Here is a 14,381-nt window from a genome sequence, read left to right on the forward strand (position 1 = left end):
TTTAATTCCTAATGTATCAGACACAATCCAAGTTTAACAGATACTTTTTTCTTTTGGATTCTGGCAAGTATGTTAATAGGAGGCAATTATGTGAATTAATAGAAAACCCTTTTATTTAAAAAACAGAAATGACTTCATTTAAAGAGGTAATTTAATATTTCTTCTAAGATGGTGTTGATGTCATTAACTTGTTTGATTAACTCTTCAGATGGTTTCAAAATGCTTCGGGGTGGTAATTTATGAACTCCTAATTGATTTTTCCAATCTCAGTCTGGCAGAGTTGGGCCTCCTGGAAACTGTGAGGGGGCTGAATGCTCACATGTGGCTTCCTTCTTAGACAAGGCAGCCGGCCGGGATGGACTTGATCTCTGTGGTCGGCCCAGTGGGGCTGAGGAAGCTCTGGGTCAGGAGACAAGAGGCCATGATGTCTGACCAGGCCAGCTGTGGTGGAAACACTGCAGGCAATTACACAGCTCATGAATTCAGGAACAGATGGCCTTTTAGCCCCGCTCTTTTGAGAATCACTGCCTACTCTGTGTCACCTCAGAACATTAGGCTTCCTTGTGTGGGAGAAAGATGGGGGGGTAGACTGGCGGGGTGCAGCCCTCACCATGGTCTCACCACCTCTCACTTCCTGTCCCCACCACTGTTACTCACTAGGCCGGTGTCTCAGTGCTGCACGGGGCAGGCTCTGGACCTTGGGAAGGCTGTAGGCCATGCTCCCACCTCTTAAAGATGCCACAAAAGCTCACTGAGAAACCCAGGCCCTGGCAGGACCCAGCGAAATGACCAGTATACTCGGTGACTCTTAACGTGTGCCTGGTGATTATCTACTCTCAAAACCTCCTCGATAGGGAATAGCTGCCCCCACTTTACAGATGAGAAAAATGAGGGTCAGAGAGTTTAGTCACATGATACCAAGCTAGTAAGTGGTATGACTGGGCCTCAACACAGGCAGCCAAGCGTCCGCACCCAGGCCACTAGATAGGTCACTGTATCTTAGTCACAAGGTATACGTTCCTGAGGGCGGGCCTGGGCCTAGACCTCCCTCCCCACGTGAACCCCAGAGCAGTGGGAAGTTGTGGAAGAGCCCTCACCGGCCTTGGGGGCTCACGTACCCAGGCTTCAGCTTCCTCACCTGCAGAATGGGGATAACATCGGCGCCTCCCTGCTTGTTGGTTAAAGGGGATAACATGAGTCCTTAACACATGGACGTGGACTCGGAGAGCGTGTCATGTAGGGGGACAGGAGCGGCGGGGGCGGGTGGGGAATTCCCAGCTGTGTTGGGAGCTAAGTGCTGAGCTTAGCACTTAGCTAAGGGAGAGTAAGGGAGCGGGGTAAAGCAGTTTGGCAGGGACCAAGGGTTTTTGTACTTGTGGCAAATGGGTCAGGGCGCTAATGAGTCTGAGCATCCTCCTCTGAGTGATGGGGCGCCTTTGCTCATGGGTGAAGTACAGGCAAGGCTTTTGGGAGGGGGAGTAAGGTCTCTCTCCAGCCTGTTGATACCTGGTGACCATGCCAGGCTGTGATGAGACTTGATCCCCTGTTTACTGCGCAAGTGGTAGGCCCAGAACCATCAAGGCTCACCTGAAGCGAAAAGTCAAGCACCACGTGCGTGCCCTGGAGTCAGGCTGAAGAGGACTAACGCAGCTACCCCCCGCGCGGCCCCAGCCCGGCTTCCCCGGCACCGGGACCTGGAGAGGCCGCCCCCAGGCCCAGGTGGGAGTTCAGGCAGCGGGGGGAAGCGAGAGAGAGAGGCGTGCCCCCGCCCCCAGCTCACCCCACGGGAGGGACACCCAAGCTCAGTGGCTCTGCCGTCAGGCCCTGAGGCGCACTGGCCTCACTGCGGTCTGGGCTGTGTGATGTCGGGCAAAGCACTCCACGGCCTTGTGTCTCAGTTTCCTCATCTGAAGCGACGTCGACAAGGTACACCCCGCCCAGGGCTGCCGCAGTTCTGAGGAGTAAGTACATGAGCTGCTACTCAGAAGGGAAGCTCTCGGAACCGTGCCTGGCACACGGTCAGCCAGGGCCCCTTAACGATTCACGGGGTTGCACGGCGTCGGGGGAAGGCCAACCCTGGCTCCGTGGAGGTCAGGCTGCCCCCTCCCCAAGTGGACCCAGCTGGGCATCACCAGGGTTGCAGGGAACACTAACAGCCAAGCCCCCGGCCTCAGGGCCCCTCTCTGGTCCTTGTACCCCTCGAGTTTGTCAACAGCCACAGGAACTCCACCCTCCGTCAGGACTCAGTTCCCTCCAACCCAGTGCCACCCCAGGACCGAAAGGTCCACCGTGAGGGCTTCAGCTTATCAGATGGTAGAGGACCAATGTCCCCCCCTCACCCTCAGCCCAGATCTGCTTTTGCCCCTGAAGAGCCTCCGACCTCCCCGTCACTCCTCAGACCCTCTCCCACGTCCCACTGCCCCCCCGCCCCGACAATACCCAAGGCTCTTCCCTTGTACGGGACTCAGTCAGAAGCCCTTCAGGTGTTGTTTGCAAATGTCATTTGGTGGGAACAATCTGCTTGTGCCATGAAGAGAACAAGGAAGGGCAACAGAACAAACACTGAGTACCAGAGACCCTCAGATGCTGGGATCGGAAGCGAGGAGACCCCGCCCCACATACACCCCATGCCCTGTCCCATCTTACTCAGCAGTTTTTCCCTTTGGAATGTTTTCAGCTTTTCTGAACAGTCAGAGCCCCCCACTCCTTGGGTTCCAGGCCCGTGAGGGGCCACTGGGGCCTCAGGACAAGGGCCCAGGATCTAATGGGAGAGCCCTGGTCTGAGACACAAGACATCTTCCCACCATCCTGCTTACACGCGCTGCTGTCTTGGTCCAGAGGCCAAGTACCTCAGTGACCCAGTCTCCCCGTCTCTACCAGAGCAGTCATCCCCAACCCCATCCTCCCACCAGGACTGGGAAAAGCTTCAAAAATAGTCACTCTGTCCAAAGGATGCTCAGCGTTACCCAGGACACAGGAAGAGTTCTCATCCCCGGGGTTTGGAGTACTTAGTTGTAATTTGTGCTGCCCTATGCTTGATGTGAGTCACTACGGGTGTCTCCATTCCGCCCCCACCTCCCGCTGAGACTTTTTTCCCCTCTACTGGCTAAATGGATAAATGGAGAACCTTGCTGGAATATGATATGCGATACAATGCATCCAGGGCCTCAGAAGGGCCCAATGAGCTTTAACCTGCCCTATTATCCTTTAGAAATGGTCATTGAACTGGAAGCCTAGATTTAGAGGAAGGGAAGTGGAGAAAATTTCTTGGAGTCTCTAGGGAAAGACGGGGCAAGAAGAAGCCTGTCAAACAGAAAAGATGTCAGCTGTTCTCTGCCGCTCCAGAAACAGGGTGGAAAGGGGTCTTCTAATCCCCACACCCAGGCCCCCAAAGAACATTTGATTGGACCCAACAGGTGCCGGCCTCCCACCGAAGGGGCTCACCTTTGCGCACCAGGTCCTGGCCAGGTCGGTAGGTGCTGGTCCGTGGGGCGTGTGGCAGCAGCGCACCCAGCCACCCCGACTGGCATCCAAGAGCCTATTTTTAGGGTCAGATCTGCTGACGCTGACCTTGTGTGCTGCCCAGTCCGAGAAGAGACCCGTGGCATCTGCTCGCAAAATGATTTGCCAGTGTGACCTGAAACCCTTGACTTCGGGAGTTCTGTACCTGGAGCCCACACGCTTGTCCCTGGCCCGGCTACAGAGGCAGGACATGCAGGCACCAGGGCGGGGACAGGCAGGGGGAATTTCCCAGCTTTGCTTTCTTGGGATGGACGAGGCCAGGTGGCTGCTCAGCCCTGCCCAGGGCTCTGTCCTGGAACAGCTGGAACGGGGGAGGTTTGCCCACTGGCACAGAGCCTGTGGGAGGGTCGGGGGGCACCCAGCCTGGAGAACTCTCCACTCCAGTCTTTTCTGGGAGTTTGTGGAGCCGTCTCTGGAGAGTGGTTGGAATGAATGCCACATCATGCAGGGCGATCAGTGCAACACCTCCGCCTTCCAGAGAAACTCTGGAAGCTTGGGTTCATTTGCATTGTGTCACTTCCTGTGGGACCTCCAGCAAGTGTCCAATCTGTCTGGACTTCAGTGGGGAAAATAATCATAATGTTGCCCTCTTATGTTGTTATGAGGGTTAAATGAGATAAAGTTTGGAAAGTACTTAGCACAATGCCTGGCACATGCTAAACATTTAAAAAATGCTGGATGGTATTAGGGTGCCAAAAATATTCCCAATTCAACAGACATTCCCAGGTCTCTCTTCTTGGCGGTTCCTTCTCTCAACCTCCTTCCTCTTTGGCTCTAGCCTTCTTTGCTCCAGGATCCCCACCACCACCCCTACCACTGTGGTCCTCCGTTTTAGGGCTGAAGGGGGGTGGTCCTGTCCAGGCCTCTCTATTTTTCTAGTAAAATCTTTCCAGCGCTTCCTATAGGTCCTGTTAATGAATGACGTGGTTTTCCATCCTTCCCCATCCTTTCACTCTCTTTGGGCATCCTTCAATGTGTGAAGGATTAGGGGGAGTGGGAAGGGGGTCCCCAGTCTCTCCACATCCTTCACTTAATAGGGTCTTTTTATGTTGGAGTCATTATATTGGCCTCTGCAACTTTGTATTCAGCAAACCAAAGATCTTCCTCACAAGTTGCATGTTTAGCTACTGGCGGTTTTATTTAGGGTGATATTTCTTCTGGTATTTTTCATTGCGAAACTTCTGAAAAGACTCTGCTTCTGTTGATTTCTTGGTGCAGAGAATATTCACAAGGCAGAGTTCTCAGGATCTAAGTGTACAAGGAGGTCAAAATGTCAGGGTCCAAATGTCCTTGCTGTCAAGTGCTGGAGTGAGAGCAGCAGGGTCAAAGGCCCTTCTGCAATTACCCCAAGAACGAGAGGAGCCAGAGATGCTGGATCTGACAAAGACTGAAGAAAGATTTCCATCTAGCTGGGAGCCTGGGGGGCCGGTCCCAGCCCTAGCCCCAACCCCAGCCCAAGGTAAGGGCTAAGGAGGCAAGAGGAGCTGCTGAAGATATAAGTTGAGAGGGGGCAAAAAATCAAATATCTAAAGACATCTGAGATAGACAGATAGATAGGTTGATAGATAACCTGTAAGAGAGGGGGGATAATACTCCACACTGTCTAGAAGGGTGGCCAAGTAAATAAGGCCAAGAAACGAATGAGGTGGGTTGCTGGATTATCACCTCCATTAGAGTAGCCCCTAAATGCTGTGACCAGAAGACTGGTGCCCCTCTCCCCATACCCCGCATGCCCCCAATCCTTCACACATTAAAGGATGCCCAAAAGAGAGTGACCAGGGTGGGGAAGGGTGGAAACATCATTATTTATGAGGAACTATAGGAAGCCCTGGGAAGAGGTTTTTAGAAAAGAGTGGTGCTAGCAGCAACAGACACCTGGTCGGTCTTCTAGCAGCTGAAGGGCTGACCTGTGAGAAACAACAGCCTTCTCTGCGCAGCTCTCAGGGCAGAGCTCAGGCCGTGGGTAGATACCCCAAGAGCTGCCTTGTGTGGACGCAGCAAACACACCATTATGCAAGGATGGGAGCAAGCCAGGTAACCATCAACTGGACTCAGAGATGTCTCCAACTGTTCAGGACTCCAGGCATAGTCCACCAGGATTCTGTGCAACAGCAAGCTGCCCTAGTGCAGATAAACTGTGATCTGTAGAAACAGCTGTTATTTTCATGGTAGCTTCTTAGTAACTTACATACGGCAACATTTGACATAGGTTTCTCCCCAACACCACCGCTTTCTCTGACCCATGTGATTTTCATTAACAAACGCCCTTCCCCCAGAATCTCCCTCTACTTTCTCCATTTTCACGTGTAGGTAGACATTGCTCTTTGTCCCAGCTTCTCTGGATCAGAATCCCACTTAGGCCCAGTGGCAAGGTGTGATAGGCAGAATACAGCCACCCCCACCCCACCCCCAAAGATGTCCACATCCTAATGCCTGGGACCTGTGAATAGGTTATGTTACAAGGCAAAGGGGAATGAAGGTTGCAGGTGGAATTAAGATTGCTAATCATCTGACCTTAAGATACGGAGAGTAGCCTGGATCACCCAGGTGGGCCCAATGCGATTAGAAAGGCTCTTAAAAGTGAAAGAGAGAGACCGAAGAAGAGGGTGGAGCGATGCCACATGAGAAGGACTGAACTCCCTGTTGCCGGCTTTGAAGATGGAGGAAGGGGCCCTAAGCCAAAGAAAAGCCTCGAGAAGGCAAGGAAACGGATTCTCCCCCAGAACCTGCAGAAGGACTACAGTCCTGCCAACACCTTGATTTAGCCCAGTGAGACCCACGTCAGGCTTCTGACCTACATAACTGTAAGAAGATAAGTGCTGCTTTAAGCTGCAAAGTTTGAGGTGGTTTGTTACAGCTGCAGCAGGAAACGAATACGTGAGATTTAATAATACATGACTTTTCTGGGTTGAAAAATTCCAGAGGCTTCTAGTGCGCTGTGGACACCTGACTTTATGTGGAGGCTGAATCTAGCTAGAGCCCCGGGGCGAGGGTGCCCTCCCACCTCGGCTGCAGGTGTGTGTAGTCTGATGGCTATAAGTCCTCTGCCCTCCAAGAAGTGTCTTTCTTCCTTCATATTAAGAAGAAAAGCAAACAGACTGAGGCCCATGTTCCGCAGGCCACCCAGGACCCTCCACAGCATCTTGAAGGACTGCTTTCCTCTGGGAGAAGTACAGGTAGGATGGCTCTCATTTCTCCTGAGTCAGTTTCCCTGTAGCCTTCTTGCCTCTCCACCTCACTGGCATCCGCCAGCCTCGCCCTCCTTCAACCTCACCCCCCTTCAACCTCACCCCAAGTGCGACACCACCCTCTTCTGTTCTTCCTCCAAAGCACCACCCACTCAGCGCCATTGTATGCGGCAGAGGGGACCACAGCCCAGAACAGGAGACAACTCCAAATTCAATGTCTGAGCTCCTTATTCTTAGAAAATTGTTGTCTGGGCCCCCTCCCCAGGGGATTTCTCCCTCTAGAGACGACCGTCCTTGTACCTGTCATGTTCACGAGGCTCCCCTCCGTGTATACAATTGTCGCAGCTTTCCTTTTTCTCCATTCTGGGCCTCTTCCCCTCTTCTCTAGAGCTCCTTCAAAAGGCTCCAGATTCCTCCTCTCTGATGACTATGCCGAACAGGTCAGCTCCTTTAGTTTCAACCTCCCAAGCAGGCTAAGCTAGGGGCCTCCCTTTCTCATCAAAAAGCCCACCATGGCATTTTCCTAGAAGAGTTACCATCACCAATCCAAGAGGGGAATTTTTTGACTCCCTTAGACAATATCATCCACAGACCCTGGAAACAGGAGCCCTTTAGAGGTCCATGCATCTGTCTGTCTGTCTGTCTGTCTGTCTCTCTTTCTCTCTCTCTCTCTCTTGCACACACACACATACTGAGATGCTGCTAAGCACTCATTAGAATAGCTAAAACCAAACAAGAACTCAGCCATACCAAACCCGGGTAAGATTTTTTGGGGGTGGGGAAATGTTCTGTATCTTGGTCATAGCGGTGGTCACACAACTATACGCGTTTGTCAGTAAAACTAAGAAGAGTGAACTTTGCTGTGTTAAATTTAAAAATAAAAAGGATATGGGTGCCTCATTCACCTGCGATTTGGCTTTCGGCACAGGCAAAGAGTGACCTGTAACTCTATCCACTTTTGTGACGAACACCACGTAGGCCGCAGAGAGTGTGTTTCCCCTTCCCTTACTCTGTGTCCTCAAAACAAAAGGTGACCGGTCTGAATTCCTTGAAGGTGAAGGTCGGTGGGTTGTGTTGCTGCTAATCTGGGGTCCAGGGAGGATTGGAGCTGTGGAAGCCCATGGCCGATAGAACAGACAGCTTATCCGGCCGAACCTGGTAGCGCCAAGCATCCACTGTGCGTCTGTGTTCTGCTCCAGGGCTCTGAAGGTGACCTGGCGTTATTGTGGTATTCACAACAGTCACACAACAGCTGAGGGATATTTTGGTGCATTAAACAACTCATAGGCTTCTCTAAAGCATATATATGTAGGTCTAGATGTAATAACTGTGAAGCAAAATGCCAGTTCTTTACATTGACTACTAGAATTGTCAATCATTTTATTTTTGTAACAGTCGTTTATAAGATTTAACAAAGGTTTCAAAGACGTGAGTTAAGATTTTGAGGTTTACTTAGATCATTTTGATTTAAAACTTTGATATTCAATAATTACATATTCCTTTTTACTTTTAATAGAAACTTTGAATATTTTAGAAAAAGAACTCTTTTGAAAATGTACATGGAAATGTTTTTCATGTTTTATTGTTTTCATTTAACTTGCATTTTGATAAAAAAATTACCTTTGTTCACTTTGAATTCAATTACATTTTTTAATTTTATTTTTGGCTGCATTGGGTCTTCGTTGCTGCGTGCGGGCTTTCTTTAGTTGCAGCGAGCAGGGGCTACTCTTTGTTGCAGTGCATGGGCTTCTCATTGAGGTGGCTTCTCTTGTTGCGGAGCACGGGCTGTAGGCACGTGGGCTCAGTAGTTGTGGCTCATGGGCTCTAGAGTGCAGGCTCAGTAGTTGTGGTGCACGGGCTTAGTTGCTTCACGGCATGTGGGATCTTCCTGGACCAGGGATCGAACCTGTGTCTCCTGCATTGGCAGCCGGATTCTTAACGACTGTGCCACCAGGAAAGACCTCAATTACATTTAATTTTTGATCCTTCAGATCAGCACTGTCCAATAGATAATGCAAGCCATGTATGCAATTTAAAGTTTTCTAGTAGCCACATAGTGAAAAACAGGTGAAATTAATTTTCCAGGCAGAATTTTATTTATTTATCTATCTATTTATTTATTTATTTTTGGTCGTGCCTCACTGCATGTGGGATCTTAGTTCCCCAACCAGGGATTGAACCCCTTTCCCTGCAGTGGAAGCGCATAACCACTGGACCACCAGGGGAGTCCCCCAGCTGAAATTAATGTTAATAATATATTTTATTTAACTATGCCCCAAATATTATCATGTCAACATGTACTCAATATGAAAATTATTGAGATATTTGATGTTCTTTTTTCCATGTGAAATCTGAGTATCCTACACTTAAAGCACATCTCAAGTTGGACCAGCCACATCTGAAGTGCTCAATAGCCCCACGGGGCTGGGGGCTCCCATACTGGACAGCCAAGGTCTAGATCGCTGAGAGTGAGACAAGTCATTGTGCTAATGGGCGTCAGGATGGGGATTTCTGTTTGTCCTCTTGCCCAGACCTGACCTACCTCCTTCCAGCCTGGGTTGTCCCCCGTTCCTGAAGCCCACCGTGTGGGTGCCTTGGAGGTTTCTGTGGCTCTCCAGGGAGTTTGCTGGCAGCCGGCAGGGGCACGTCTGTTGTGGAGCTGTCACTCTTGACTTTGATGGCCTAGCGATGTCAGGACTTCATGTTTGGAAAGAAAGCCTAGGGCCGAGGATGTTTCTCTGAAATCAGTACCTCTGTTTATCTCCCTGGCTGTCAAAACACTGGAGTGCCTCCTGCCAACCTCCTGCTGGAGGGCTGCGGAGCCCTTAGGACCCAGGGCATGGGCTGTGCGTCGTGGTCCTCCCAAACTCCCCCCTTTCCCAGGAGATTGCCGTTTGAGCCCTGCTCAAGTCTGTCAGTGATCTCAGCAAATGGGTAAATTGCATCTCTATTAGCACCTCTCTCTGCACGCCAGGACTTACTTATTTTACAGATAGATGGCTGTTTCCTTTTCACGGCCTGTTAGTGCATCAAAGTGACATTGATGAGGCTTGACAGTGTGATTATTCGTGTGTGGGAGGCAGGAGAGCAGGGGAGGGATGGGCATGTGCTTTCAAAACATCAAGACTTGGGTTCAAATTCTGCCCCTGCCACTTAGCTCTGGGCTGGTACAAGTCCCTTACCTTCCCTGAGCCTGTACATTGGGACTAATAACAGGATCTACCTATGGGGTTACCATGCAGATTAAATAATATCATGCACGTGAAGCTCTTGGCTTGGAAGAAGCATTGATGTTCTTCTCATTCTCCCTCAACTCTGGTTAATTGTTTTATCTCCCATTGGACGGATTAAGAAATCCCTAAAGAGGATTAAATTAATAAACCATTAGGTTAGGAGCTGAAATCCCCCTGTGGTTTCAGCAGATGTTTATTGAAGTGATGCCCTACTCTGTGTCCAGGCCCTGTTGTAGAAGCAGGTGGTGGTACCAGAGGCAGGAAGTCAGGGCCTGCGTTGGGTGAACTCACCGTGCAGTGGGGAAACAGACGTCTAAGCACCCACCGGCAGCTCAGTGAGCAAGGGCTGTGTTGGGGGTGCATAAGGGGCCAGGGTTGCCCAGAAGAGCCCGGAAACTCAAAAATGTCTGAGAAGGGGCTTCCCTGGTGGCGCAGTGGTTGAGAGTCCGCCTGCTGATGCAGGGGATGCGGGTTCATGCCCCGGTCCGGGAAGATCCCACATGCCGCGGAGCGGCTGGGCCCATGAGCCATGGCCGCTGAGGCTATACTTCCGGAGCCTGTGCTCTGCAACGGGAGAGGCCACAGCAGTGAGAGGCCCGCGAACCGCACACAAAAAAAAAAAAAAAAAAGTCTGAGAAGGCTAACTTTAGCAAAGTGGGAAGAAGGCTTGATGGGAGTATCCCGTGGTAATGTGCTGGTCATCCATGAACCCAGTAGGCACTCAACAAACTGTCATGGACATTTTTAGTTCAATCATTGGCATTAGCCAACCCATGATAGTTTAGTCATGACAGGTACCTTGAGCCAATTCTAGTTAGATCTGGGGGCATCGTCTGGGATGGGGAAAAACACACACATATACACATATACACTCACACGCATATATACACACACCCATACACACACCCCACACACCCATGTATATACACACACCCACATATATACAAATATATATACACATACCCATATGTATAGATACACCCATATATATAGAAATATATATACACACACATATATATATGGGCTGGACTGAGCTCAATTTTAGGAAGGGGTTGACTTTGACATTGTGTGCAGTGAACCCTTATCAGTCAGGGTCAAAAAGGGACAGAATTCACCAGGGATGGTTTAAATGAAAAGATATTGATGGCCTACATACAGAGTGTGAGCAGGGTTAAGGGAACAAACCCGGGATACCGAAGCACCCAGGAAGTAGCAACAGTGGAAAGCCAGGGGCTACCGATGTGGCTGTGACCCAGCTTCGACCAGGCAGACGAGGTCAACACTCTAGGGGATGGTAGAGCAGTGAGGTGGAAGGCACCTGGGTCCCTGCATGACCTCCTGGAGCTGAGTCCCCTCACCCGTCTGGACTGCCCTCCTACCTCTGTACAGTGACATGAGAGAGAAATAAGCAGCTGTCTGTTTAAGCCACTGTGTTTCGGAGTCTCGGTTACAGTAACCTAGCCTGGACCCTAATGCAGTCAAAGGCTAGTGTGGTTGCAACAGGGTGAAGGAGGGAGAAAATGTTGGCAGGTGAGGGCCTGTAATCGTGGGGCCTTGTGGCCATGGTTAGGAGTTTGGATTTTCTTCTAGGGAAGATGCTTACATGATTTGATTTGCATTTTAAGAAGAACATCTTGACTGGTATGTGGGGAATGGAATGTGGTGAACAAAAAGTGAACTAAGGAGGGGACTGCTCTGGTTGTCCAGGGAAGAGATGCTGGGGCCTTGGTCAAGGATGGCAGCAACAGAATTTGTGAGAAGGGAGTCACGTTCCAGATATGTTTTGATGGCAGATTATAAAGAATTAGCTGGTGACTTTGAGGTATTTGTTGTATGTTCAGGTATAAATGAAATAAAGTGCTTAACACAGACCTTAGCACACAGTATTATTGTTGTTTTAATAAAGGTTCTATGACTCTGATGAGGTAACTTTTTCCTGCACAAGATGCTGATGGATCTTAGGGAAGAAACTCATGTTTTATTAAGCGACTCACCACTTTGGTGTCTGTGCACATGGTCTCAGACTGTCCCTGAGGTCACTTCTCAGGGAGGGAGGTCAGGTGTGCCCAGGACCCGGGGAGACCCTCACTGCTGCAGTCAGTCTGGCTTGGAATGGGTGGAAAATTCACTCATTCTGCCCATTTCCCAGTAGAGCACCTGTCATGTGCTGGGCAGTGTTCTAGAAACGGAGGGAAAGACAACAACAAGCTATGCTATGTCACTGCCCTCATGTTGCTGTGATTCTTTTCACTGGGATGTACAAAGAAAGTGAGGTGTCTTTATTTTTCTTTAGCTCTTCTAATCTTTCCCACAAGCCCCTCCCTATCTGCTGGGAATGGCAGACACTTAAATTTGCTAAGTAATAATATCCCAGCCTCTTCCCATTTAAAAGCTCAAACTCTCAGAATCCTCTTCTGTTGCACAAGATGGATTGTGGATGTACATCAGGGTTTATTGCAAGAACCAAGGTGGGGAGGGAGCCTTGATGCTGGGGGACCCCTTGAGCCTGGCTGCTGCTCGCCTTGGGCAAAATGGTCTCCTTCCAGAAGACTAAATAGGTAAAGAGCAAAGCACTCCCTGCACGTTTCACTCTGTCCCTGGGACGCTGTCTTAGAGAACAGAGGTCACCACCTCTAGGCCTCACTGCCACCTGCCCCCTCCTCTATGCCTTGTTCTCTTCAGTCATTCACTTTCTTTTACTTTCTTACCTGAACATCCTCTGGATTTGGCCTCTTTTTCCCATTTGTCAGGGGCTATAATAGTGAAGTGACTTTCAGGTAGGGTTGACTGATTTACAAATACATTTTTAGTATAAGTATGTCCTCTGCCATATTTGGGGCATATTTATACTAAAAAATTATTTGTTGCTTATCTGAAATTCAAATTTAACTGGTATCCTGTATTTTGTCTGGCAATCCTGCTTCTAGGGAACTTGATTATGGGGGAGAGGGATGAAAAACACAGCCATTTAGTATTTTCAAAATGTTATGCCTAATATAAGGCTTCGCTCCTGCTGGCCTCTTGGCTGGACAGATTTAGAGGCCTTCCGAAAGAAGGAGGCTGCCCCCCGCCACCCCCTCCCTAGCATGGGCTGTTCCCAGTTCCTCCGAGGAGTCCATTGTGTGTGTGTTGTATGGAGAGGGGCAGATGGTAAAGGAGCCAGCTTTGGCTTCCTGCCCTCCCCCCCACGCCCCACCCATCACACCAGGCAGGCCTCCCTGCGATGTGGGTAGACCCATCCTGCTGGCAAAGCTATTGCTTACCTAGAACTTTTATGAGGGCATTTTTATTGAACTGTAATTGAAAAGAAAAAAAAAAACAAAACTCCAAGACATTCCAGATTTTTCTCATAAGCCTGCTTCAGGCATGTGTGTGTCTGTGAGTGTGTGTGTGTGTGTGTGTGTGTGTGTGTGTGTGTGTGTGTGAGTGACATTTAACTTTTCTCTCTTCTTCCCTAAGTTAAGGACCAGAATAAAGATGAACTGGCAGTCTGGAGAGCCTGTAAAACTCTTTTCATTAAGCAAATATTCTAGTGTTTGGAGAACCAGGGCTTTATGTAAGAGGGCTACATTTGTCATTACAGTCTAATATCCTAATGTAAGTTTACAACCATATCTAAGAAACCTGTGATAGAATGCAGAGCCTCTTATATGTGTAAAACTGCTTGGCAAAAGTTTATAAATCATATACATCTATTTAAAAGAATGTGAAAGTAAATCCAGATGATGGCCTTTGAGAAACAGGCTGATCGTGGCCACCCCATTGTGCCCCATTGCTGATCTGAGAAGCTTCAGAAAAAAATTGCGTCTTTCTTGGGGTCTGTGTGACCAGCCCTCCCCTCCCTCACCCAGGAAGGATGGCGATCCAGACCTTCCTTCCCAAGTCCCTGGCTTTCTCAGCAGGAAGGAAAGAAGCGCAAGCTTTTTTCGAGGGCCTGCTATGAGCCAGGCACTGGGGCTGCTTCTCTTGTTTCCATGCTTACAGCAGCCCTGTGCAATGCTGGGATCCATCTCATTTTTACACTTGAGGGATGTGAGGCTCAGAGGAGCTAACCTGCCCAGGCTCACATAGCTGGTTAAAGGATGGAGTCTGAAAGAAAACCGGAGTCCATGTGTGTCCAGGGCTCCTGTCCTTCCTACCTCCCCTTTCCCACCCCAGGCCACTCAGCTCAGCGGTGGCGGTGTCTGTTGTGATCTCCTTGCCTAGAGACGTAGTGCCGCTTCTCAGGAGCCACAAAGCCAGACTGAGAGTGAGAGGGGTCTCAGGCCAGCCCCTTCTGTGTGGTGGCCGTTTCTGAGACAGGACTGCCTCCACTGACCCATTGTCCTGCCCAAGGGACACTTTCTCGTCAGGGGATGCCTGTGGTCTTACAGAAGTTCAGGAAGTGAATAGATGAGCTTCTTTCGGGTGCCCAAAGATAAACTCACTCTCCAGTGAC

General features: G+C 49.8%; 1 protein-coding gene across 4 annotated transcripts; it reads right to left on the reverse strand.

Annotated features, from left to right (window-relative positions):
* Positions 1–86: 86 nt before the first annotated feature.
* Positions 87–6,590, reverse strand: LOC125961093 (uncharacterized). Of its 4 annotated transcripts, none has more exons than XM_049697256.1 (4): positions 3,445–6,590; positions 1,780–1,954; positions 1,098–1,171; positions 87–441 (listed from the first exon to the last, which is right to left on the reverse strand). In XM_049697256.1, the coding sequence occupies exons 1-4, from the start codon at positions 3,606–3,608 to the stop codon at positions 405–407; spliced, it is 450 nt and encodes a 149-aa protein (XP_049553213.1). In that variant the 5' UTR covers positions 3,609–6,590; the 3' UTR covers positions 87–404. The 4 variants fall into 4 exon arrangements, with proteins under 4 accessions (XP_049553213.1, XP_049553211.1, XP_049553212.1 ...); XM_049697254.1 differs by having other exon boundaries at positions 87–455; positions 3,445–6,577; XM_049697255.1 differs by having other exon boundaries at positions 87–455; positions 1,119–1,171; positions 3,445–6,571.
* Positions 6,591–14,381: the final 7,791 nt, after the last annotated feature.

The sequence above is a fragment of the Orcinus orca genome, chromosome 14, assembly GCF_937001465.1.
Source record: "Orcinus orca chromosome 14, mOrcOrc1.1, whole genome shotgun sequence".
NCBI classification, from domain to species: domain Eukaryota; kingdom Metazoa; phylum Chordata; class Mammalia; order Artiodactyla; family Delphinidae; genus Orcinus; species Orcinus orca.

Bases quoted from the DNA above. Each gene is read 5' to 3' on its own strand.
- LOC125961093 (XM_049697253.1), bottom strand. From the start codon at position 3,966: ATGATGTGGCATTCATTCCAACCACTCTCCAGAGACGGCTCCACAAAC. The intron at 1,172-3,443 runs TGAGCCCCTTCG...TTAACCAACAAG, and splicing joins CAGGACCTGGTGCGCAAAGG to CAGGGAGGCGCCGATGTTAT. The intron at 442-1,118 runs GTACGTGAGCCC...TTTCCACCACAG, and splicing joins GTGAGGAAGCTGAAGCCTGG to CTGGCCTGGTCAGACATCAT.